Genomic DNA, 27,087 nt, shown 5'->3' on the forward strand with positions numbered 1-27,087 from the left:
GGAGCTGTGTAGCCCTGTGTCTGGGGTAACGGGAACGCTGAGGTGTGCTCTGCGTTCTGCGCTTAGCCAGCGACCCGTTTGGCTGTGGCGGCGCAGGAGGTGGACGAGGAGCTCCGCGGATTGAAGAAGCCCGTAGCCGGAAGGGTCTGGCGATGGAGTTCTCACGTGGCGTTGGGATAGCATAGCAGGCGGGCAAGCTTTCCTGTTGTGACTGGAGGCCGGTTGAGGCGTACCGTACTTGGCAGTGAATATTGTGGACACCAGTTGTATGCTGGGCGCACCAAGGAGCTGTGTGTGCTAGGCGGAGGTTGTCTGTGCCTACAGAGGGCGTCAGAGAAGTGGCAATCTGCTGCTACGGACTTCGAGCAAGTCACCAGAGTTGTCAGTGCAGGAGATGCACACTCGTCGGTGTCTTGGCCGAAGTGATGTCGAAGAGTCATCACGTTGCGTTCCAGCGCGGTCAGCTGGAACGCGAAGGAGGATTCAAGTGCGCTGCCTGTACAGCGCTGGTTCACGGAGCTGGAGCGTGTTGGGGAGCCAAGTCCGGGACAAGGAAGTCACTTTTCCGTGACCTTGTTAAAGTTGTTTCGGAGCATGCAGCTCCTGAACGAGTGCTGAGGACGTCCCTGTTGACGGGCATTTGTACATGTCATCCGTGGCTTTTGCAGTGCCGGACATTGGGACTGTGGAGCCGTTTGTTTTGGCAGCAGCGTCGCGAGAGGTGGAGGACAGCTGGTGTTTTACCGGAGTCTTTGTGTGTGTGTGTGTGTGTGTGTGTGTGTGTGATGAGGTACTGCGATTATGCGGTTTGCAAGGGGCTAGGGGCCCTATGTGGCGAGTGAAGGTGTTACTGCAAAGACAGTCTGTGACGCACTTGCTACATTGCAGCTTGGCAAGAGCTTGAGGTACTGCGATCATGCGGTTCGCAAGAGGCTAGGGGCCCTATGTGGCGAGTGAAGGTGTTACTGCAAAGGCAGTCTGACTGGGGTTAGGAGCCCTGGCATGTTGTGGTGGAGTACTGCAGTTGTTACTGTGGTTTTAACAGGGACTTGGGTTCATATATATGTGGTGAGGTGCTGCTGTGGTGCAGTCGGCCGGGACTAGGGAGTCCTAGGTGTGCGTTTGGTTTACTGCTGGTGGCAGTTGGCAGAGACTTGGGGGCTAGGTGTGCGTTGATGTACTGCTGTGTGGCAGTTGGCAGGGACCTGGGGTCTCGTGGTGACGTGGTGTGGTATGGTGCATGTTTGTTGCTGTTAGGGTTCATTATAGTTTTTGATGGTGTTCGTGCTGAGAGTGTGCTCAGTCTGGGTGCTGTTATGAACTAATGTTAACGATGATGTGCTTGTTGTTGCTCTTCGTTGAGCTGGGATTGTGCCCGGGGTGGCAGCCCTGGTGCCCTAGGGTGCAGACTAGGGTGGAAGGTTGTTGTTGCACGGTGGGTTTGGCGTGTTAGTGTAATGTAGGTTTGGTAGCTTACAAAAGGTCGCCAAACCAATGTTGTAAAATATATTAAACAGATGTGTATTGAGTTCACATATTTTAATCAATATATACAAAACGTTCAATCATTAAAAAGAACATTAAAAACATAAGCAATGGCCTCGTTGGACTAGAATAAAAAATACATAATTAATCAGGTGGATTCTACTTATCAGAGCATGATTTGTGAGGGTAGTAGGGAAGTGAGGGAGACATCTAGATCAATTGATCAACCCTCTTCTTATTATATGGTTATTGGACCAAGTCAAGGAAAAGCCATTGCTTATGTTTTTAATGTTATTTTTAATGATTGAACGTTTTGTATACATTGATTAAAATATGTGAACTCAATACACCTCTGTTTAATATATTACAACATTGGTTTGGCGACCTTTTGTAAGCTATCGAACCTAATACATGTGAGGGTGGGAAGCTGTTTTTGTGGACTCTTGTGTACACATCAACTAACCTAACTACTGGGAATGAGAACTCACTTTCCTGCATCTCCTGCATTAATGCCACAATATGCTGTGCACACTTGACTTATACATGTCTTTACTCATATGTATATTCAAGTCCAGAAAGTCCACCTGATGAGCGTCCATCGCAGTCCACATTTACTTCCCTGCTCTTTTGGTTTTAGTGTTATCCCGCTACCATGCTAAGTTAACATCTGCCCAATCAATCAATAGTGTGACACCGATTCACTTATCCTGTCCATTCCGCTCCCGGCAATCCACATCCTCCGGTCACCCTTTAGCGTTCAATCAGCTCGCCGTCTCTTCAGGTGTCTGGAAAAAGATTGCCTTGCCCTTGTGCAGGACCTTGAGTTTTGCGGGATACAATTGCATATATTTAAAGCCAGATGCCCTCAGCTGCCTTTTCACAGCCACATAATTTAGCCATTGCCTTTGTACCAGCATGGTATAATCCGGGTGCGCTGTGACCGTCGTTGATGCTCTATTTATCGTTCCGCCCTTGCGAAAATATTCAAGGATCTTTTCTATGTCTTTATAGTTCAAAATCTTGGTAATAATTGCTTGGGGAGGAGCTCCTGGTTGGGGCCTCCTGATTAGGGCTCTATGCGCTCTTTCGACTGTGAACCCTTGGGTGAGCACGCCCGCTCCTATCTCTTGAATCATCAGTTCTCTATGTAATTCGTCGGGTCCAGGCCCTCTTTTCCCTCAGGAAGTCCCACCACTCTGATGTTGCGTCTTGCTCGCACTTCCCCTTCTTCCGCTCGGCTTTCCAAGTTGCGCACCTGTTGCTGCAATATATGCACCTCCTTAGAGTTGGTCATGCTGACTTCTGTGTTAGTTTTCACTGCACTTTCTAGGCTTTTGTGTGCTCTGCCAGTGCTGTTATGTCCTGTTTTAAGAGGTTTACATCTACCCCAACAGCGTCAATTTTGAATTCCAGCGCTGCTTTTAGTTCCACCATGGCTGCATCAATCTTGCTCCCCCAGGAGGATTTGAGCTCTGTTATGGCATCCAGGATCTGCTGATCGTCCCGCGACGGGGCGGTTGTCCCCTTGGTGTCATCCTTTGCCTGTATGGACATGGTCTGGGATTGTGGTGGCTTGGTAAAGATGTCCATTGTGGGCTGTTTCCCTTTAGCTTTGCTGCTTTTGAGCGCCATCCCTCTCGTCGTGCCGCCGGCCTGTATTGCCTCCTCCACAGTGTTATATTGCTCCAATGCCGCCCGGATTCCTGTCCGTAGGTTGTCGTTGCTCCCGGGGAGGAGCCTCGGGTAGGTTCCTTTTCTGCTTTTTGCCCCCGGGTGTAGTGTTTCTTGGCACTAATCTGTTTTCGTTCCCTGCAGGGGTTCCGTCTATGGCAAGCCAAACTGGTGGTGCAACAGGCCGCACTTCCCATGCCTGCGCCTGTCCTCAGACACCCGTGGCGCTATGCCCGCGGGGTTCATTCTATCCCGTACTCGGCGTTTCCCGGCTGGGAATATTTAATGTCACAATGCCAGGGTCGTTATAAAGTAGATGGCCGCTGCTGGCTCCGTGATGCCGCGTAGTGTATCCTGCACTCGGCCTGCGTACCGCAGTGTCTGTCTGTTGGTAGCTACAGCACAAAGGGGCTTACTGCCAGTCTCTGGGGTGCTTTAGTCCTATGGTGCCCTTTACATGGCTAATCTGTGGGCTCTTCCATGGTCCGTGCCTCTGTCCCACATGTACTCTGAATCTTTCGCCGTGGTACGCTGTTCAGCCTCTCGGTGCAGATGCCTGGTTCAGTTATCCGCTTGCATGCTCCCTGTTCAGGTCTCCCATTTCTCACCTGTGTTTTATTCCTATGCGTAGAAGTTTCCTTTCTCTTGGGTGCTGGATTCAGTTCTGCATTTATTTGTTCCCGGCCGGCATTCGCATCTCCTATGGGTGTGTCAACAATACCTTGCAGACTCCACTTATTAGGGCCAAGTGTGCTGTCAGCTACTATGCGCAGGCACCTTTGCTGAGCCCACATGTAGTTATAATTCCAATGTTGACGCTAGGTCTGTGTGAGCTGCTTTGGCCCCTGTGTCCTGGGACCACAATGCCTTACTTCCAGGTTCAACCTTCGTCATCTGCATCGGAGAAGCCCCTCTGCAAACTTCCTCCTTCCACCATCCACCACTGCTCCACTGCCTTTGTTCTTTGTTTCTGCCCAGTGTTGTGTATTTAGCCCATGTCCGTGTATTTCAGACTCCTTTCCTCCCACGGCCTTGTCAGTTTCCACCTTCCTGGAGGCGCTGGGTGCTTATTATCTCAAGGCTGCGTCCGTGGCTTCCACAGTAAAGCTGTTGCCCTTCGTTGGATACTTTGTATCACTTTGTTCGATCAGTGTCTGATGCTGCAATTATGATTGTGTAGAAGTGTGGGCTGCGCTTTCTTGTACAGAGCTCCTTCACAGTGCAGAGGGTCTATGTACCCTTTCCAAATGCTTCAATCCACATACATCCTGGCTTTTAACAAAGCTGGTCCACTGAGCCCAGTAGGCTCTGTGTTATTCCCAGCCTCTTGCAGCTGGCATTTCATCCGTTGCTTTTAGCTTCATTCGGCTGGTCATGTCGCTTTGTTCTTGCAACCCCTTCTCTCTGTCTTCCGTCCCCCGAACCGGTTACCTAGTGATGCGTGCCTCCTTGGTTGCGCTTGTGTGGCAAAAGTCCCACTCTACTGTTGGGGCTTCCTTGCCTGGGGGCTGTGACCCGTTGATGGCTACGGCCCTTTGGTTGGGACAAACTTTCAATTTTGTATCTTGTGCGCTTTGCAATCGGGCCACTGTCCGTTGTGACTCCAGTGCCACCCTTCGGTTCCTATAGTCACCGTAACAGTGAGAGATGCGCAATCAATATTTTCTGAATTTGTACCATACTCCCTGCCAGCTATAGTCATTTTTCGTGGCGTGTCCGTTATGGTCCTTGTGGTGCTCTTCCACTGCTCGTTGGCACTTTCCTTTGTCCAAAATCGGCCGCTATCTTGGTCAAATCTCTGCGGACCTTCTCAGCATTTTTTGTTGTTGTTGATGATTTAGTTTATTTGTAAACTTTTTCATCATTTTCTTTGTGATCTGTGAATGGTAAGAGCTAATGATTTAGAATTGATCTCACGGTAATCTTTTCTTCAGTTCCAAAATGGTGCTTAGGGAAAAAGTGATTGTATAAGTGTATTTATTGTTATGTCCACTAAGTAGGGCGGCCCATCTTTCTTGAGTGTTCATTTGTTGTTCTGAAAGTTGGAGGAACGCTCCAAATTGTTTGCGTTGAGAAGAAAGTGCTTGACATTCCATAACAAGATGGAATATAGTTTCTGGGATCGCTTGATCCTTGCAAAATTGACAATAGTTGTTTGTGACATCGATCTGTCTTGTTGTTGATAGGTATGAGTTTGTGGGTAGAATGTTCAGACGCACTCTTAAGAATGTTGTTCTAATGCTCTGATCTGGAAAGATTCGAAGGTATTGTGGTAGTTCATTGATTTTCCTGTTGTCTTTTGTGCATTGAAGATTCTGTTTGTAGACGTTCTTCTTTTGAATAGTTCTTATCCAGTTGTTCTGAAGAACTTTTATTTTTGCAAATTGTGGGCGGAGAGTTAGCTGTTCTTCTGTGATGTCTTCATTTTCCATTTCCTTCCTCATTGAATGTTTCCATTTTTGTAATACCGTGTTGTTGAAGGTATTAGCCTGGACTCGGAGGATTTGGATAGCTGGGGTTTTTTGGTCGGTGAGTATTTTTCGGAAGATATCTAGTCGTTTCCATAGTACAATGGATTCAATTGACTGTGTTGCCATTTCATAGCGGATTCTTGGTATAGGATATGACTGTGGAAGTGGAGAATTTTACGCCAGAAAATTGTTTCAAAGTTCATCCAGTTTATTGTGCGGGTGTTCAGCATTGCTTCTGTTCCATATGTTAGTATCGGGATGTACTTCTGTCTGTAGTAGGCAGTGATAGTTTTGAATGAAAACTGGCCGTATTTCCTGTGAAGTATACATCCTTGTCTTGCTAGAGTTTGTGCGGTTTGTTCGATTTTATCAATCCATTGCTTCTCCGATTTTGATTGGTTAATTAGGACACCAAGATATTTGAAAGTTGTCACATTTTCTATTTGGTTCCCATTGATGTTAAATCTCGACTTGTGTGGGTTTTTTGTGAATGATTTGGTTAAGGTCATTGTCTTGGCTTTCCTGATGTTGATCGTTAGTTCGTTTTTGTCCATATAGCTACTCAGGGCTGTCAGAGATGCTTGTAGTCCAGTGGGTGTTTTGTCCAACAAAACAATATCATCTGCATATGCCATCGCAGGGACTGGTGTAGAGTTTATTTTTGGTGGATTGGTTTTGTTGGATCTTACGTGTTCCTCTATGTCCGCCGTGAACAGGTTGTAGAGAGTTGTTGCCAAGGGGCAGTCTTGCTTTAGGCCATTTACTGTTGAAATTGTGTTGGTGGTGGCTCCTTGTTTTGATAATCTCACTTTTATGGTAGTTTCTGAATAGAGGAGAATGATTGGTTCAAAGATGTTCGATGGACAGTTCCATGCTCTGAGTTTTGATCATAGTTTTTGGCATGAAATTGCATCAAAGGCCATCTTTAAATCAATGAATGCTGCGTGTATTGTAGTGTGAGAGTTGATGGCTTCATGCTTTAATAGTTGGAGTAATATGAGATTAAGATTTGTTCCGACATTGGCTGTGAAACCCGTTTGCCTTACTGAGAATTTGTTGTTTTCGAGTGCCCACGCAGTTAGTTGTTTCAGAAGTATTGAGGCAAATAACTTTACAAGCGGGTCTAGCAAGGCAATTGGGCGGAAATTTTGTGGTTCTTCTGTTTGTCCTTGCTTATGAATTGGAACAATTATTGCCGACCTCCAAGAGTTTGGTATTCGGTTGAGTGTGTTTTACCAAGGTTGTGATATGGCACATGAAGTTCGCCCAGGCAGGCGGGTCTTGCTTAATGACAGCATTAGAAAGTCTGTCAGGGCCAGGCGCTCTAGACGTGTTCAGGTTTTTGATGAGCTGCAAGAAGTCTTCAAATTCTGCATTTTTACATGCCATTTCAGTTTGTTTGTGGGCATTTGGTTTTGGGGTTGCATTTTTCGCGCTCCATAAATGGTCGAAAAAATGCATAATCCAAGTTTCCTGTGGAACATTAGCTGTCAGTTTGTGCTGTTTTTGCAGGTTGTCGTTGAGCAAGTTCCAGAGCTCTCTCATGTTGTGGATCTTGTGTAGTTTCATTATGTTTTCCGCACTGCTTGTTGGATGATTTTTTGTTGTGATTTTCTCTAGTTTGCGTATTTCTGTTTCAGATTTTTGATCTGTTTCTTGTTTTCTGCAGATGTTGTTTTCTTTAGACGTCGTATTGATCGATATAAGCATTTTTTCCGATCAGCTATTTCTTGGCTGTATGTATGGCGATGATCCTTGTGTGGGCGGTTTTTGAGAGTTTGCCGGAAAGGGAGTAGGATCCATTCATAGTTGAGTTTCTCGGAATCTGTTAGAATGGCATCATGGAGTTTCTTCGGTAAGTTTGCCATGGCTGGTTGTGGAATCCTTAGTCTTGATGTTGTGCCGTCGAGTTCCATAGAGACTGTTGGTACTGGTTCACTTTGCTGAATTGTTGGCCCGGAGTGGACAGTGAGTTGGTTGTGGTCACCTTTATCAGTTATAATCGTTTGTGCGATTATGACAGATTCATGTAGGTTGTATGATAGGAATATATAATCAATGATTGCGTTTGATGATCCTCTAGTCCAGGTTGGCGTGTAGGCTACAGAGTTGTTCCTTGCATGGTTCAGAAGGATGAGATTGCGATTTGTAATTTCATTCATCCAGTTCTTTGCTTTCGTAGCAAGATGTGGCTGAGTTCGGAGGGATCCATTTTGGTTGTATAGCTTGATATTCAGGTCCCCACAGATTATTATTTCTGGTAGTTGGTGGTTTGTCACGGCCTTGTCAATTGCCAGGAACACACCATCGATGAATGCTTCAGTTGATATTGCTGTAGGGCTCCAATACAGATTTATGATTATAACTGTTGTGCCGTTTTATTTTCACCGTTTGAGTCGATCTTGGTGCACATTAGTTTTGTTAATTGGATCCATGGATTGATGTTTTCGGTGCTCATTACTGTGCAGTGGGGGTTTATCTTGATTAGGGTCAAGAGAACCTGATGCTGGTCTTCCTTGATTTTTGACAATGGCACGGATGAGAAAGGTGAGAAAGCCATCACAGGCCGGAGGTTCGCTGAGCCAAGTTTCCTGAAGGCATATGATTTGGTATTGTTCAAGGTCTTTGGACGGATTTGTGAAGAGATGCAAGTTTCTTCTGGTGTTCCACGAGCAAAGTGACCACGTGTATCCCAGGTTTGTTGATTTGTTATGAGCGGGAGATCATTGAGTCTTCTAAAGATGCGGTTCCTGTGAATGAAGTTTCCGAATTATAGGTTCTTCTGATCGGTCTTTCATCTCTGCATGATTTTTGTGTTTGTGGTGATCGGCTCCACTTTCTGTCGGCTCCGGTGTGATCGGCAGCGCAGTTGGTCGTTTGTGGTCTCGGTTGATGTTGCCGGTTGTGGTCTCTGTCCGAAATGTCTCTGTATTTCTGTTTATTAGGTATTCTTGTGGTTATGGCAGCCCAGCAGATGAAACCAAGTTTTTGTAGCTGGGCATGACTTGATAATATCAGTTCCTGGTTGTTAGGGTCCACCAGCTCTATGACAATCTAATCTAAGTTTAGGTCATCTTTGAATATTATGAAGTCAATGTCTTGTGATGCTATTTTCTTCAATTGCGATATTGCTCCAAAAAGGCGTAGAACATTATTTCTGTTTAGAATTAGAGGCTCTAATCTATTAGTTTTGTTTTCAATGTGAATTTCGTAAATTTCATTTTGTTGTAGCGGATTGATAAATGATGGAAAGATGAAGCTGTGTTCAGTGCGATCATGTAGGCTTGTCATGAGTGACTCCGATGAGATTTGGTCGTATGTTTCATGTATTCATTTCATCCATTGTGTCGCTTTCTAGAGATGCTTCTGAGATTTCCTCTATAGAGAGGTCTGAGATTTCTTCTTGGTTATTAGTTATTGGTTGTTCATGTTCCAAAGGATATTCATCAATTATTATGAAGCTCGCATGGCTTGTTGGTTGGCATGGTGGCAGTAAGTTGTCTAGTAATTGGTCTTCATGGGTAGATAAATTAAGTAGTTCTTTATCAATAGATGGTGCAGCTGGCAGTCTTTGTGGCATTTGAGGCTGAGTCCGGATTTCAGGGTTTTGCTTTTCCTGATTTTCAGTGGTTGGTAGTGTCCGAGTTTGAGTTTTACTTTTTGTAGCTGTGAGGAGTTGGTCGGTTGATTTCACGGTTCTTAGGAATGCTCTCTGGCCCGTTTGTCGTTTTTTGTTGGTTTTGGATTGTGTAGGTTTTGGATCCTTTGAGTTTTTTTCTTTTGTGAAGATCTGGTATGCCTCACTGGGGTTCTTAGTTGCTTTTTTAGGTTCCATAGCATCCGATTTTGAAGTGGTGATGTTTCTGGCTTTTTCATTCAGCACGTGATGTTCATGGGTCGAGGTAGCTACAATTGGTTGTTGGAGTAGATTGTCGGAAGGGAAGGTTGGTATTCCTTCTTGAGTAAGTATGTTGGGTTGCGGGACTGATTGCTGTTGATGGTGTGCTTTGAGCAACTGCAAGAGTTCTGTTGTTAGCTTTGTTTTCTCTTGGTGATCCCCTCTCGCTATTTCGGCTAATCTTTGTTGCCAATGATGTGATTCTTCCGCTTCAACAGTCAAGCGGGATTCGAGTGACGAGACAAAGTTCTCCATGTATATTTGTTTCGAGTGTATCAGAGCCAAGAGAGTTGCTTGTTCTTTGATGCTGTCTTTCATACTTTCATATAGTTTGAGGAAGGGAATCATCGCTTGAGAGAGTATTGCTCTGAGCATGTTTTGTAGATCTATCATTGTTGTCGGAAGTCTCGGGTTGTTGTTTTCTTCAGGGTAATCGTCTTTTGGTGTGGTATTGGTGTTTTTGTCTTGTAGAGTGATCGGTTTTAAGTTCTTTGTTGTAGGATCTGGCGTATAGTAGGAGTCGTCTGAATCATAATTGAAGCGTGTTGGGAAGGTTTGTTTGTCAGTATAGTCAGATTGAGGTTCTATTTTCACAGGTAATTTTTGGGTATTGTGTGTGATACACGGAGTCTGTTATTTGGAGTTGATGTATTCCTGGTCAGTTACCAAAAAGTCCTTTCTTTTTTCAACGCTTGTCATTATTGACTCAATTTCAGTAATGTCCATTGATAATCTTGCTGCTTTGGTTTTTATTTTGTTACCAGCAGCGTCTGAAGGTTGTGCAAGTTTGATGGAGTTGTGAGTTTGTAGCCACGCCAATTTTGCTAACCTTGCTGTTTCTTTGTTTGTTTGTTGGGATGACGTCCAGGGTGGTTTTTGAGGATGTAGGTCGTCTCTGGGTTCACTTGGTTGGTGTATTGGGGTGTCTTAGCCAGGAATGTGGTTAGGTTGGTCTTTTGTTGTCGAATTGTTGGTGGTTTCTTGTGTTACGGGGCTAGGTATTGAGTGTAGAGTGTTACTTTGATCACTTGTCGTTTGAACTTATTTTTTTGCTGTCTTGGTGTTGCCGCTAGGGCAGTTCAGGTTGTTATTTGGAGGTTCAATGTGGTCAGATGTCGTTGTTCTGGGTTCTTGAGTGCTGAGTGTAGGTGTTGATGTTGTGTCTTGTGTTTTGTTACACCGAGGACTGATCTTTGCAGGTCGATCGTTTTCAGTAGATTGGGCGAGAATATCAATTCCCTGGTTGCTGTGGGGTGACACAGGAGTGTAAATGATTGGAGATGATGAGTCTTCCTGTTGATTTACAGTACAAGGATTGTGAACTTGTGCTTTGATTTGAGTAAGTATTTGTTCTTCAGCAGGTTGGTTCTCAAATTCAGATTGAATGTTTTCGTGGAGGGTCGTGCCAATGTTGGGAGGGTCTTCTATTACGAGATAGGCTTCTCGTTTGGCTTCGGAGTTCTTTGATAAGGCTTTTTGGTTTCCTTTGGGATTTGGTGCTCTTTGAAAAGATTGTTCCATGGTTAGTTGTGACGAGTCTTGATCAGACGAGCTAGCAGTGATAAGTTTAGTTCTTTGTCTAGTCTTTGGCCGTTTTACTTTGTTGTTTAGTGATTCGATTTGTAGACATTCTTCATGGATTGGTGTATTTCCTGTTAGGATCCAAGGGACGAGCCCTTTCGGTCTCCTAGCAGTACTTAAGGGTAAGTTGTGCTTGGTATTGCGTTCAGGATCCAAGGGTCGTGCCCTTTCGGTCTCCTCAGCGGTGATAGATCCAAGTCTCTAATATAACTATAACATTGATTGATGTGTCTTCCTTGTTGAGATCTGAGGGACAAGTCTTTTCGGTGTCTTGTTGATGTTGAGTTTTCTGTTGCGGTGGATGTGTGGCGTAGGATCCAAGGGACGGGCCCTTTCGGTCTCCTGTAGGTAGCCGGCACAGATCTCCTGTATGTTGCTTGTGCTGGTGTCTGCCAGAGGAGTCGGGTATGCTGTTAGACTTCTTTACTGGGATCCAAGGATCAAGTCCTTTCGGTCTCCCAAGCCGGGGATGTGATTTGTGCCTGTGTGCACGGTAGATGCATTGAGCCAAAGATGGAGGGGGACAAAATATATGCTTCTTGATTCCGTTGTGGGTTGATATCTTTTGGGCTTGTTTTTAACTTTATTTTGTGCTGTGGAGGGATCTGTGGTTAGAAAGTGTAGGTCATTCTGTACGTTATTTTCTTCACAGGTTGTATGGATTCCTGTAGGTGTGATGGTGAGGAGAAAGCAGGATTAAGAAGAGAGTTCCTTTGGTGGTGTGATGGGAGTCCAGTAATTTTCTTCACATGTTGTATGGATTCCTGTAGATATGGTGGTAGGAAAAAGGCAGGATTTGAGAGAAGAGTTCCTTTGGTGTCTTAATGGAAGTCCAATGGGTTGTATACGAATTGTTCGTTTTACAACTGTTCGAATTACAATTGACCTTTTCACAATTGACCGAATTGTGAAGGTCAATTGTAACATGTATGTGGGGGGAAACCCCCCACCCAACGCCAAACCCCCCCAAAACATATGTGTGTATATATATATATATATATATATATATATATATATATATATATATATATATATATATATATATATATATATGCATACGGTCAATTGTGAAAAGGTCAATTGTGACCCTTTAAATCCGGTCAATTGTTCATTCGAACAATTGTAAACAAACAATTTGGGTAATACCGTCCAATGAGGGTGTGTCAGTGAGCAGCGCTGCGATGCGACTCCTGTGTCGTTTCTTAGATGTCGGTGTGGTGTGGCTACTGGTCGCTCGTGCCACGACTGAAGTGTGTACCTGCTCAGCGTCTTTCAAGCTATTCAGGACTCCGCGGGAGACCACAGGCTGTTCATGCGGTTTCCTCGTGCTCCGTAGTTGGCTGGCAGGGTGAAGGGGGGCGCTGTGCTGGTCTCGAGATCCTAAGTCTCGTAGGTATCCTGGCAGTGGTGACGTCGGGAGTTGCGGGCTCCTCCAGGAAGTGATCGAGCCGTTCTGCAAGGAAACGGCTGTCTGCTGGCGTATGTGCTTCTATGAGAGGGCGCTGGCGTGGGGAGCTGCTGACCCCTCTCAGGGGTGAGAAAGCTTCTTTGAGATCCGGAGACAGGCTACTCCACGCAGCTCTCGCTGGTTTCTCGGGGGCAACGATGCCGCGAGCTACAGGCTGCTCCAAGGAGCGAGGGAGGCGCCGTCGGAGGCTCGCGTTTCTCTGCTGGAAGTATGTTGTCTGGTCTGCAGGCGCCACCGAGGAGAGTCGCGGGGGCGTCCCTTGGGGATGAGGTCGGCGCGGAGACCCACGTTGAGCCGCTAGGCTCTGTGTGCTGGAGAGCTCCGGTGGATGCTGCCTGATGGCGCTGGAGCAGTGCCTCACGATCGAGAACAGTCGGGGGGGTGGGGGGGGTTCCGCAAGGCTGGGACGCCGGCTGGCGGCCTGGGCAAGATCCAAAGGTAAGGGTCAGTTCTGTCTGAGCAGGGGTGAGTAGACGGGAGGGTAGTGGGGGTGATGCGCAGGGATGTGCGTGATCAGGAGTTGTTCGTTGTGATCAGGAGTTGTCAGTTGGTTGTGAGGGAGTTGTGCCGTAAGGAGCCGGTGCTCCCTAGTATTTTGTGTAGGAGAAACCTTCTCTAGTGCAGACCCTAAGATTCTGCAACCAACTCCCCCAATATTGTTTTTCGATCTTTCAGTGCCTGTGCTTCTTATGTTTTGCAGAGTAGGATAACACAATAGTCTACAGCAAATGATTCCCCAAAAAGATTGGCATTTCATTTCTCCAGCATGGGGTCTGGCATGGATTCACATGCTCATGAATATTCCCTGTCGTCAAGCTGGGAATCCTCGGTAAAGAAAAATTTAGTATCCGTTTCATTTCTGATTTCTTTCTTAGTAGTAACCAATCACTGGTCTCTGTGTCATACTGCCCCCAGCCAATGACTGCCCTCTCCCTAAGTCCCCCTCCTGGCCCCACTCCTGGCAGCCATCCTCAGATTTTTACTGCACGTTGAAGTGTTGGGAGTCCTCGTTCTATAGCTCTCGAGCTTTTACTGCGTTTTGCGTTTTTTCAAGGAGTTTTATCTCTTTTTTTTTCGCTCAATCGAGCCTCGAGCTCCACTGTTTCTACTTCCGATCAACGGGGACCCGTTTCCGGAATTTTCTACGCCCCTCAAGGATCAAGTTTTCGTCGAGTTACGCTTCTTGGAGGATTCCAGAAGATCTGAGGCCTACCTCGTGGACGTGGCCCAGGACAAGGGAAGCTCGAGACCCGGATCCAAGCTGTTCAGGAACTGCCCTGGATGCGAATTACAGAATGTTTTCAAGGAGGATGAGCATTTGAGGTGTCTCTACTGCCTTCACGAAGACAAGACGCACGTGGAAAAGGACTGCATTTTGCAAGAACCTGTCGGAACGGACTACGAGGGATCATCGGACCCGCCTCGCCAGCTGGTTGGAGAAAGGCCCAGCAGGTGAGAAGAAGTCCGAGCGGTCTTCTAAGTCCTGTGAGGGTGCCCCGGCGACAGAGCCCAACAGAAGGCAAAGCACTGCAAGTCCGAGGGCACCTGGAGCGCCGAAGTGTCGGGCTCCTCAGCTGCCAGGCAGGGCGCACTTTCACCGACGCCATCAACCGCGAGCCAACGCTCTGGTTCGGGGAAGAGAAAATCCGAGAACCTGGCTAAGCTTCTGGAGAGGCCCCGGTCGATCTCGAAAGGGATCAGCCGAGAGGGAACGAGGCGGTGACCCCTCCCCAAAGGTGAAGGCCTCAAGCGCGCCCAAAGTGGTGAAGGCCTTGATTCACCCAGTGAAGGCATCTATTGAGGGGGTCGCGCTGGCCCTGGCGAAGCCTGTGGAGAACTAACCCAGTGGAGGCGACCTAGGGGCCCAGAGTTTCCCTGCCGCCACCGAGGGAATCCTCTTTTCAGCCCATCGATAAGAACCTGGTGGAAAAAGAGGGGGGGGTGGCGGTGTCCGTCACGGACACGGATACAGCCTCTGAGGAGGAGCTGGTTGAAGTCGTGAAGGGCCTCAACAAGAGGTTTGTGGAGATCCGGTCCCACGAGGGGAACCCCAAGGAGGCAGACGAAAAGAGCGAGGGTGGCGCCGACGAGACTCCCGTGGAGGAGGAGCAACCATCGCGCCTTTCGCAGCCAGTGCCCGAGCCTCAGGACAACTTGGTGGCCGTTTTGATGGCAATCCAAACCTTGTGCACGGAGATAAGGACGAGATTGCCTCTCACCCCAACGGATGACCCAACAGAACCGGGCCCGTCGGGAAGCCCTCCAAACAAGCGGAGGAGAGTTCACCCCCCCCGCCTTTCCAGCCCTCGTGGCCCGCTTAGCCTTCATCTCCTTCCCCTGATCCTAGGGATGACACGGGAACGGATACGGCCACGACGGGGACGGATGATGATGATGGTGGTGACGGCGGGATGGGCCTTCCATCACCACCCCCTCTGGCCTCTCCGCCCGACGAAATTGGCTCCTTCCACACCATGATTGCCGGGCATCCAAGCTTTTTCAGCTCTGCCCTGAGGAACAGAAGGAAGGTTTCCTCTATCAGCGGTGCGAGGCCAGGAGGAAGACGGTCCTCGTGGTACCATTGATGGCCGACATCTGGGAGGAGGGACTTGCTCTCATGAAGAACCCATCCATGACACCTGCCAAGAGGGATCGGTACGAGAAGAAGTACCGGGTCCCCGATTCTGCCCCTTTGTGTCTTAGGATTCGGTCGTCTCGGCGGCAGCCAAGAAGAAGGTGGTGGGGGTGTCATCCTCAACTTCAACCTCCCCACCTGACGGCGAGGGTGGCGAGGGAAAGAAGCTGGAGGCCATGGGACAGAAGCTGGACGCCATGGGACGACGAGTCATCTGCGGCGACGACAATTAAGGCGGCTAACGCCCTAGCGATTGTGGCCCGCTACAACAGGGAGCTGTGGTACAATATCGCTCCCCTGCTGGACTTCCTACGGGACAACAAGAGGTCAGAGGCTCTGGAGATCCTGCAGGAATGTGAGGTGGCGTCGGACCACGCCATAACGGTGGCCACGTATATCGCTGACACCGGATTCTGCCAGTTGGGCAACAGTGTTTGCCTTTGATGGCGGGGATGGCTCAATGCAACTGATTTCCGCCAGGATGTGCAAACCAGAGTTTTGGACATGCCCTTCGACGGGAACAACCTGTTTGGAAAAACAGTGGATGAGTCACTTCAGGCCATTAAGACAGACACGGAGACGGCTCAGGCCTTGGGAGTGTTGCAGCAACGACGTCCGCTCTTTTGAAACAGGTTGCCTCCAAGGGATCTGGCGGTAGCTCCTCGATGTACCGCCAGACGGCCTGCTCATCATCGCAGGCCTACAGAGGACGCGGCAAGTTGGGAGGATCTCATCGTCGTGGCCAAGGTGGCAAAGCCACCTCCAAGCAGGACTGAACTGGCCGTAGCGTCAGGCCCCCACCTGAGCACCCCGGTGGGAGGCCGGCTGGCAAAGTTCGTCAGCGTCTGGGAGTCCATCTCCACCGACCCTTGGGTGCTGGATGCCCTGGCCCACGGGTACACTCTCAAATTTCTAAAGAATTGCCCCTACATTCTTCCCGTGGCCAGGAAGGAAAATCACGTCCCTCAACTGCTGTTAGAAGTAAGGGCGATGCTCAAGGAAGGTGCCATCGAGCTCGTCCCAAAGAGGTTCTGGGGCTCTGGAGTATACTCAAGGTACTTCCTCGTCAGAAAGAAGGCAGGCGGTTGGTGCCCATCCTGGACCTGCAGCGGTTAAACAAATACATCAAGGCGCAAAAGTTCAGGATGGTCACCCTCCAGCACGTGCTTGGACAGCTGGAGGAGGGCGACTTCCTATCGTCGCTGGACTTGGAGGATGCTTACTTCCACATCCCCATTCTAAAAGGACACCGAAAGTTTCTCAGATTTGTAGTCCAGGGGTGGCACTACCAATTCAAGGCCCTGGCATTCGGGCTGAAGTCGGCACCCAGGGTGTTTACCAAGTGCCTCGCACCAGTGGTGGCACAGCTGCGCCTTTGGGGATCCATGTCTACCCCTACCTGGACGATTGGCTCATCCGTGCAAGGACAAGAGAACTCGAACACACGTCGAACACACAGCAGAGACCCTCCAACTTTTCACGGACCTGGGATTCTCCATCAACTACTCGAAATCCCACCTGGTCCCGTCGCAGGTCGCACTGTTTCTGGGATCCAAGCTTGATACAGTGGGGCGATTGGCCTCGCCGTCGGAGGAAAGGACAAAGGCCATCTTGGGCAAGGTGCAGCGCCTGCTGGCCACGGACGTGGCCAGGGTGAGATCCATCAAGTGCCTACTCGGAATGATGTCCTCATGCATCTACCTGGTTATGCCTGTGCAGGCTATGGATGCGTCCTCTACAAGAGTTCCTCGACGCCCGTTGGACACAAGCGACGGGCAGCTTCGAAGACAGGATCCCGCTCAACAAGGCTTTCCACCAAGTGATCCGATGGTGGGGCACCCGCGCGCATGTCGCGACGAGCAAGGACTTTCAGACCCCGGTACATCAGGAGACGGTGACGACGGACGCCTCCCTGGAGGGATGGGGAGCGCACATTGGAGATCTGCACGCGAGAGGCCTTTGGCTCCCAGAGGAGAGGTCACTCCACATCAACATCCTGGAACTCCGAGCAGTGTTCTGGGCCCTCAGGTCGTTTCTCCCGTCCCTCAAGGGCAAGGTGGTGAGGGTCTTCACCGACAACACCACCACAATGTTCTACATCAGGAAGCAGGGAGGCACCAGATCCCAAGCCCTGTCCAAGGAGGCCCAGGATCTGTGGCCGTCGCCCAGAGGATGTTTCTGGTGCCCTTCCATCTAGCAGGAATAAAGAACATCATCGCTGACTCACTCAGCAGGGAGTTGCGCTCGTGCCACGAGTGGGAGCTGCGTCAGGATCAAGTGAATCGACTTTTCCAACAATGGGGCAAACACGAGATCGACCTGTTTGCGACGGCGACGATGTCCAAGTGGCAGAGGTTCGCCAGCAGATTTCCCCAGCCGAGGAGCATGGGCAATGCTTTCTAGTTCCCCTGGGACGGCCTGTTCCTGTATGCGTTCCCTCCGTTGCCGTTGTTGCTCCGACTCCTCAACCAACTCAAGAGGTCCCGGTGCAGGATGATCCTTGTCGCACCGGCGTGGCCGAGACAGATCTGGTTCCCGGACCTTCTGGACTTGTCAGCGTCCCCCGCCCCAGTCGGACTGTTGACGGACGCAGACCTTCTCTACAGAGAAGGAGGCGCCATCCTCCATCACGACCCAGAGGCCTGGCTCCTGCAGCACTAGAGTTTGGAGGGTACGATATCCCGGTGGACTGCAAGGAGGTGCTTGCAAAGGCCAGGGCCTCCTCAACTCTAAAGTGCTACGGACACAAGTAGAATAGTTTTCTCGCTGGTGCCGTGCACAGAAGATTCACCCTCTGCGAATTACGGCCCCTCAAGTGCTGCGGTACCTGCTGTCGCTGGCCAAGGTGGGGCTAGCTCACGCTTCCATCAAGATTCATCTTGCAGCAATTTCCCGTTACACCAGAACTACGGGACGGTCATCCCTGTGGTCTCATCGCCTGGTGAAGGAGTTTATGAAGGGACTGTTCGGATTGTTCCCGCCGGTGAAGGCTCCAGCCCCGGCATAGGAGCTCAACGTGGTGCTGACCAGGGTCATGGGTCCGGCATTCGAGCCTCTGCATTCGGCACTGTTGAAATTCCTGTCGTGGAGAACAGCGTTCCTTGTGCCCATCACCTCCGTACGACGAGTGGGAGAGATCCAGGCCATATCCTGCAAGCCTCCATACTTGACTTTCCATGATACGAGGGTAGTGCTGAGGACGCACCCCTCCTTCATGCCCAAGATGCCGTCGGACTTCCATCTCAACGAGCCCTTGGTGTTAGCAGTTTTCTTCCCTTCGCCTTCGTCGCCGGCCGAAAGGACTTTGCACTCGCTGGATGTAGCTAGAGCGCTGAAGTTCTACGTGGACCGAACAAAGAATTTTCGGAAGACATCACAGCTGTTTGTGAACTTTAGACCTGTGAATCAACGGAAGGCCCTCTCGAAGGCTTCCATTTCCAGATGGCTCTCCGGCTGCATCATGCACTGTCATCGGTTGGCGAACCGACCATTGTCCGGCCGTCCGATAGCCCATTCGACCTGAGCGGTCGCTGCTACCATGGCGTTCTTGTCTGGTGTGCCCCTGCTGGACATCTGCAGGGCTGCTACATGGAGGTCGATGCACACCTTCACGAAGTTCTACTTCGTCGACCGGGATTCCAGGGGGGAGTCCAGGGTCGGCCAAGCAGTGCTGCGCAACCTGTTCGCTTAAGGTGAGCCTGGTAGGAGGTAAGAAATGCTTAATGTTCAGTTTTTATGTAATGCTTAATATTGAGCCTTTGCCACCTCCCGTGGTTGTGCATGTGTGTACTGCTATGTATTCTTATGTTCATGAGCATGTGAATCCATACCAGACCCCATGCTGGAGAAGGAACAAGTTACTTACCTGTAACTGTTGTTCTGCAGCATGGGTCTGGCATGGATTCACATGCAAACGCTCCCTCCTACCCCTCTGCGGCTCTTCACTTGGTCATACTGCCACTTTATGTGCTACCAAATCTGAGGATGGCTGCCAGAGGCGGGGCTTAGGGAGAGGGCAGTCATTGGCTGGGGGCAGTATGACCCAGAGACCAGTGATTGGTTACTACTAAGAAAGACTGATCAGAAACGAAACTGATACTGATTTTTTTCTTTACCGAGGATTCCCGGCCTGACGACGGGGAATATTCATGAGCATGTGAATCCATGCCAGACCCATGCTGGAGAACAACAGTTACAGGTAAGTAACTTGTTCCTTACTGCTTTGAGTTTGGCAACAAGGGGAGCTTCACATTCTGTTCAAGAGGGTTTCTTCTGAGTGGAGTACATTACCCCCAAATATCTCCTAAATACCTCCTTAAATCTCTAGGATAATTTTCTAGAAAGTAACAATCTTACCAGTTTAGCAGTGATTTCAAACAAATACAATTTTGCATGCCTTCTTTGCCCTCTCCTATTTACTTGTTCTAATAACGCCTGTTAGCCTGCCAGTGTCCCGAAAAAGAAACGGTGATGAAACATTGTGGAACAGTGCACTAAATAAACACTTTCCCGTCCATCACTTGATAGCTTAAGCCTTTACTATATCTTGTACAAATTTGACATCTTAACTTGTGTTCTTTTTTGAGGTCTCTCAAATGATCCATCGTGAACCAGAAAAGCGCTTGGATGCCGAAGACTACTTGAAACAGCAGAGGGGGAACGCCTTCCCAGAAATCTTCTACAACTTCCTGCAGCCATACATGGCACAGTTTGCTAAGGAAACTTTCCTGCTGGCAGATGAACGTATCCTAGTCATTCGAAAAGACCTGGACAATATCATCCACAATTTATGTGGTGATGACCAGACTGAGAAAGCTGAAGGTGAAACCAAAGAGAATGGTCTACTTATTTTAGTGTCTGTGATCACTTCCTGCTTGCAGACCCTTAAATGCTGCGATTCCAAGTTGGCTGCCCTAGAACTTATTCTCCAGCTAGCACCTAGACTAAGTGTTGACATTCTACTGGATCGCATCACACCCTACCTCTTACATTTCAGCAATGACACTGAGCCCCGGGTGAGGGCAGAAGCAGTAAGGACGCTCACAAAAGTGCTTTCCCTGGTTAAAGAAGTGCCACGAAATGATATCAATATTTACCCAGAATATATTTTGCCTGGCATTGCTCATTTGGCACAAGATGAGGCCACCATTGTCCGTCTGGCCTATGCTGGTAAGAACAGACAAAAATGTTTGGATGTTTAATGTTTAATTGAATATTTGAATGCGTTGATGAATGTAAATGAGGTGAACAGAAAAAGAAGAAACGGGTGCATTTTTCATCTGACTTATACCAACTAAGGGTATACTTGGAATCCATTTATATACTTTTCTAACATGATGATGATAATAATAATGATGATTTTGATATGCAATCACTGTCGATGGGTTCAAAATAGAGATTTCTTTAGCAGTAGTTAATTGCAGCTCCTGGGTATCGGGCATCACATATTAAGGAGGAGGTACCTCTACCGAACAAGGATATAGTGCTTTGCGAGTCATACATCTAACTTCCATATGATATGCACACTAGAACGTGTTGTCCATTAGAGAAAAACCATTATGTTTTCAATGTCTTTTACATGTGTTCTAATGTCACATCGGTATGTTTGTATAACTGAGGGATCTGCAACCTGATACTCACCAGATATTTTGAATTTTAACTTCCATCAGCCATAACCAGCACATTCAATGGTGAGGGATCATGATAGTTGTAGTCCAAAACATTTGGCGAGCCAAATATTGCAGAACACTGGACTAACTTGTGTAGTAACCCCAATTGAAAATGTCCTTGTACAATTTACCAGATAGAATAGTTTATCAACTGTGAAAGCTGCAGAGATTGTTTTCCAATTATAATTTCTGTTGTATGAAAAATCAAAACACCTTTCATGTATAGGAATCACGCTTTTTGAGCAATAATTTGATTTTTCATACATCTGAGCTTGGTTTTTTATGAAAGATTTCTCCTTTGGACCCCCCAATTTTTTTTTTTCAACAAATCGTTTTATTTGATTGTAACAACAAACAAGCATCTCAATAGGCATCATTTGGAACATAGTGAGACAAATGCAAAAACAAAACAAAGTCAAACCATATACGTGCGTGGAACGGTTTGGAGTGCATGAAATGGTCTGGGGAACACTAGTATTCAGGGAGCTGACTGGAATGCATGGAACGGACTAGAGCGCATAGAAGTGCGCGACATACATGAATGGTTTGGAATGCATGTAACGTTTGAAAGAGCATGTAAACCATCTTATCACATCACCATGCTTACTCTCCTCTTTACATCACCATTCAACTAGATCACAGAGATACTATGACACCATTCGGTATAGCTGTTCTCATACCAACATCTGCCTCATACTCCACATCACTCTAACTAATCACTGCTGGTTTCACACCTCCCAGCCAGGCGTTCTCCTCAGGCCTAACCCAGCCAGAACCGGTCTGGATAAAACCTGCCAGAACGAACACATACCCCTGATCTCTCAACCACCACACCTACCGCTATGAAGCAGCTATTACACAAATGCCACACCAGCTGCACACATATCCGGTGCTCACAAGCACCTTTGACACTCTCTACTCTCTCCACTGACTTGAACTTCGGTTCCCGAGGGTGTTCAACCCACCAGCGCCTTCAGACCATACCAATGGTACATAAGGCGCTATATAAATGCAAAGTAACATAACATAACGTAACCGAGTTGGGATGGGCAGGGTCAGGGGGACAGTCCAGGGGCAGGGGGAAGACGCTTTAGTTCATGGAGAATCATGATGGGGACCATTGCTGTTGATGGGGTCTGGGCAAAGCAGCAGCATGGGCTGTTGTGTCGAGATGTGTCAGCCGGTCACTACCACTCGTGGTCCAGTGTCTCTATGTCTGGGATGTGCATGGTGGAAGCCTCGGGCGAGGGTTCGAAGCGTCGTTAGTCGTATTTAGCGAGCCAACGGAGGGACGGAGGTTGTCGCGCCACTCCTGGAAATTGCTGTGCGTAGTCCAAGAAGGGAGCCCAGGTGTTGTAGAACTTGCTCCTGTTTTCTAGACGGAAGGCAGTTATTTTATCCGCAACTGCAATGTCCCAAAATCTAGACCACCACATGCTGACTGCAGGGCCCTCTGGATGTTTCCACAGTCTTGCTATTGAAATATTTGCCACTGTCAGCAGTTGGGAACATAGGTTCGCCAATCGGCCAGGCAACGGGAATTGGCCGTCTCCTGTGCAGCCCAGTAGGATTATTCCTGGGTCCCATGGGATCGCTATGCCAGTGATTTGCTTGTTAGCGATCTCCTTCCAGAACTTTGTGGATTTCGGGCATGACCATAGCAAGTGGAATAAGGTGCCGGTGTCTGCGCTGCCTCGCCAGCATAGAGGTGGAATCGCCGGATTGGTTTTGTTCAGGGTCTCAAAAATGTTTATTGTCCCTACGGGTCGGCCATGTGTTTTTAAGCCTAAGTCGCTCGATTTTAGAAAAATTTCCTATGGACCTTACCCGAGTTTTCATCCATTAAACGCACGCGAAAACAGGCACCAGGCGCTGCCATTTTGTGATAATCATATCACTTGCGGCATCGCCCTGGCTGACCTGCTTTTGCGGCACTAAATCATATCCCCCGCCCCTGAGCCTGACATTATCAAAACATTCATATTCCCCGCCTCTCTCCGTGAGGTTACTGTGCTGCGTAGGCAACCGCGCCCAGTCGTCTTCTACGCGACTTCACACAGAACCCGGAAACCAACACAGATCATCTCACAACACAGCGCGCCATAATTCGGAATATGAAACTGTACTTTCAAATCAAACAGCAACAAGTCACATTTGGTAAAGTACATTTATTTAACATTAAATGTTAATAGAATATTCAGCAATTGGCATATTAAATCGGAATGTGATTTTTTTTTTTCTTTTCTCTCTATCCGCAAATCCTGTTCCGTTTTATCGTGAGTCGCACACTGTTCCTTTATGGTACACAGGGTGTTGGTTTTCGTTAAAAGAAGCACTTTGGTCGCACGGTGAACCGCAAAGCTGTTCCATCAACTAGGCACTAGGCCAGCGTAAAGGTTGATATGGTGCTTCTAGCTGCTAGTAGCGCATAAGGGCATATGGGCCCTTGGCGATCGTCCCATAAGATCGACAAAGTGGTGCAGTTGTTTACGATAAACTGCAGCTGGCGGGTGAAAAAAACATCTGCCGGGGTCTGAAACTGGTGGCAGTAGCAGTTGAAAACATAAAAATTATAATTAGTCTCGCCAGCCGATCTTTATTAATATTATTCATTTTATTTATTACGGCCGATATGAAACTATTTGCTTGCAAGGATAGTGCAATGGAGTATGTTCGACTCTAAAATCAATGCGAAAACTAACGAAATAAATCAAGGTTAACACACAATGAGAAACGACTGTTTGTCTACATGCGTGTGGAATGTGGACCTGCATGCCCATGCGCCCGGTACAAAGACGATCGCACAAACGTTTTACTTGCTCTTCATTCATTCATTCATCCATTCATTAATTCTTCATTCCGGTATAAAAGCGTCTAAAGAGTTACTTACATTATATTTGCAATTTCCATTGTGTCTCTGCATAATGCAGTCCGTAAATCCCACAGTGCTCTTGACAACTATTTTTCGTATACTGAACTAACATGAAACTCGGTCTAGTTTCCGAATTTTCTGCCTTATCGTCTCTTACGTTATTGCAGCCCTCCTTCAAATGAAGTCCTTTCGGCATGGTCCCTGTCTCTCAAGGTAAAAAAACAATAGAACCTTATACTGCCAGTGCGAGGCGTGGGCCTCTTCAGGCCGCCAGCTGAAAATCAAAGCCGCTGACCTTCACTCTAAATGAACATACATTCTTACTTTGAAAAATCCCATGTAAAGCCATCTTTGATAACTTGAATTTTCGAATCCATCTATGTACTAGGCCTCAATGTGCAAATGCGAACTGGCTTCTCTCCCATCTGCAACGGCTTGCTTGGCGCTTTCTGAGGCCCCCAATTTTGTCCTCGTTGTCCGCGAGCTTTGCAGCCCTAGAGAACCATAACTATGGAGACATTGACTTTTTGGGGGAAGGTCAGGGAAATTATAACGTACCCAAGGAGTTGAGTTGAAAGTGAGATTTATTGTTTGTTTGTTTTATTATTTTCAATATGCGAGCCTCCCCTCGGTTAACAGTGCGCAGCATTTACATGAGATTGCGAAACTTAGTTACAGCAACAAAAATATATACGTGCACATATTGACAAGGTCAGCGATATGAGGTGAATAGAGAGAGAGAAGTCAAAGATGACACCCAGGTTGCTCGCCACCCAGGATGGTGAAGGGAGGGGTTAGGGTTAGCATACTTTGTATGTACACTGTACAATAACATTTATTTATAAAAAGACAATCATATTACATTTATTTAAACAGGGATTTGTACTTCACAACCAGCTCTGCTTTGGGTGGACATGGCACAGTGGCAATGTTTGGTGGCAATGGATCAGTGCTCTGCACAGAAACGTTCAAAATTCCATATCTGTGCTTCTCGAGTACAACAACAATAAGGCTTTTTACAAAGTCGAACTCCATTTCCTCATAGACTAGTTTGATCACCCACTGCTTACTACTTTTAGAAAACACCTTAATGTAGTGAGGCATCCTTACATTAACCGTAGTCCTAGATTGTTCACGGCAGAGATTCTCGTTATGGGCCAAGACCGCAAGTAGAGTCCTATGTTTCATGCCCTGCATGCTGAAATGCAAGCGCTTTGGCCTGTACCTTAGGCACATATTGTGGAACACCTCCAAACCTCCTGTGTGACAGAATTCTGTCAGTCCCCTCAAATCTCTTGATAGAGTTTTATCGAAAACAATCTTCTCAATGACTTTGTGTGTCGGTGAAGATGGAATCAACCACTCCTTCTTCTTTGCCCCCTCTGGGGACAAAGGGCCATGTTCACATTGGTGGAAATGTAGGTTTTTTGACCAGCGATGAACGTTGGTACAGTGGTGCATCAGTGACTGCCATTTTTCAAGTAGTATTTCCACTGACCCTTCACAAGTTTTGGAGCTCCACCAAAGATGGTTGCTGATAGACTGGGACCACTGTGAAATACTTTCCAAACCTTTTTTTTTCCCCTGCAGCCGAGATTTTCTTATTGATTGATTTAGCAAGATGCCATACATCAAATTGATGTTTAATATGTGGAAACTGCTCTCTCATTGTCTTTGCAATTGAAACGTGTCTGTCCGTGGCTATGAGGTCGATGTGCATTCCCCTCGATTGTAGATATTCCACTGATTTTATAAATCCTAGTTTCTCCATGGCCACTGAGGATATACATTGTGTTACCTGCACGACCACCGAACTCACAATTTTCTTACTATCCATGTCCTGAAAGTGGTAGGTGCAGTACTTGGCAGAAAATCCAGGGCTGTCGCACTGTCCATCGCCGGCTAGCCTGAATCGTTTGCCTTCGAATGTACTTGCTAGAGACAATTGTTCAATTTTCCAAGCATCACTAATGGCCGGAAATAGATAATCATGTCGGAATTTGTACTACTGCGTTTTAGAAATGAAATGGAGTCCCACAAACTGAAAGAAAGACTTTAACTTTCTAAAACTGGAGCCACTAAAACGTGATGCAGCTGCACACAGTAGATTGCCTGCTGGCAGTTTGCCCAGCATCGGTTGTGCAGACCATGAGAACTTATGATTCAATCTACAGGCGGCATGTGTTTTGACGTTAATGCCTTGTTTTTGACGAGTCGCATGAATCAATGGCCTCCGCCATACTTTCCCTCTGACGGAATGCCCACATTTCAGCATACTTATAATATCCATCAAACAACTGTCGAATACTATGTATTTGCCCTCTTTCATTAGACTGTCATCCGGTGTCACACTTGTTTCGGACTGCATCGTTGAGGACATTTCACCACAACTGAAAGAAATATCGTTCCAGTCCTGATGATCACGGTCTATGTAGCTGTCAGTATCCATACCTCATGCTGCTGAAGAACATATAGGGCTGTTGTCAATGTGGTGGACACTTCAGCATCTCCCTGAAAGACAGTACTTGCATTACTATGGATAACACTAATTATAACTGAAAACAAACACCAGTGGACGAAAACTAAGGTGTATATCAATTGAAGGCACTAACCAAACATTCTGTAAAATAATCACGCGATATATAAAAACTATACTCCTACGTCCTTTCCCCTTTCCTACATACTTATGGGACCTCTCTCCGTCCTGTGGGACGGGACCGGAGCACTTGGTAAACAGCATCCAAATTTTTTTCAAAAATTTGTCCCTCCTCTCTTTCCTGCGCAGGGACCGGCACGCGGCCGTAACCCCGCCCACCTTGGCTCCGCCCCGCGCATCGCCCATCAGTCCTTTTCTCCGCATGATCGGGGCCGGACGCACTTGCATCCTCAGAAGATTTTCTTCCCTTTTTTCCCTCTCTGGCTCTCGCTAGCGTTCGTTTACTAGTCTGTATATGTCTTTTGAACTAGATTTTACAGACTGTTCATCGTGTCACTGTCGCTTCGCGAGGGCGGATCCCCATCCTCTTTGTTTAGAGTGTTTGGGTCCGGAACACCGTTGGGACTCCTGTTTTTACTGTGACTCCCTTTCGGTCCGGGCACTTCAACGTCAGTTGGAGCGGTGGGAGGGGGGTGTTCAGACGGACTCCTCCTTCTCATTTTCAGGCATTCATCGACGAGAAGAAAAACGTCCGGTAAGTTCTTTAATTTTCAGAGCACTCTGGCCGGGGGATACCTTTCCGGGTTCCTCTCTAGCCGGGAGGGGCGTTGATCGCTCTGTTACCTGGGTACGCCCTGAGGTGCCTGTCGGGCCTAATAATTGTACCAGAGGTTTCTCCGA

At 47.7% G+C, this 27,087-nt stretch overlaps 1 protein-coding gene across 1 annotated transcript in view; it reads left to right on the forward strand.

Moving 5' to 3' along the window:
- PIK3R4 (phosphoinositide-3-kinase regulatory subunit 4) overlaps positions 1-27,087 on the forward strand; it is a 1,130,409-nt gene that overhangs the window by 118,008 nt on the left and 985,314 nt on the right. Inside the window, exon 4 of the mRNA XM_069648735.1 lies at positions 19,796-20,378. Coding sequence (XP_069504836.1) covers positions 19,796-20,378 — 583 coding nt within the window. The remainder of the gene's footprint in view (positions 1-19,795; positions 20,379-27,087) is intronic.

This window comes from Ambystoma mexicanum, chromosome 2q (genome assembly GCF_040938575.1).
Source record: "Ambystoma mexicanum isolate Mex_15411 chromosome 2q, UKY_AmexF1_1, whole genome shotgun sequence".
In the NCBI taxonomy this organism is placed as follows: Eukaryota; Metazoa; Chordata; class Amphibia; order Caudata; family Ambystomatidae; genus Ambystoma; species Ambystoma mexicanum.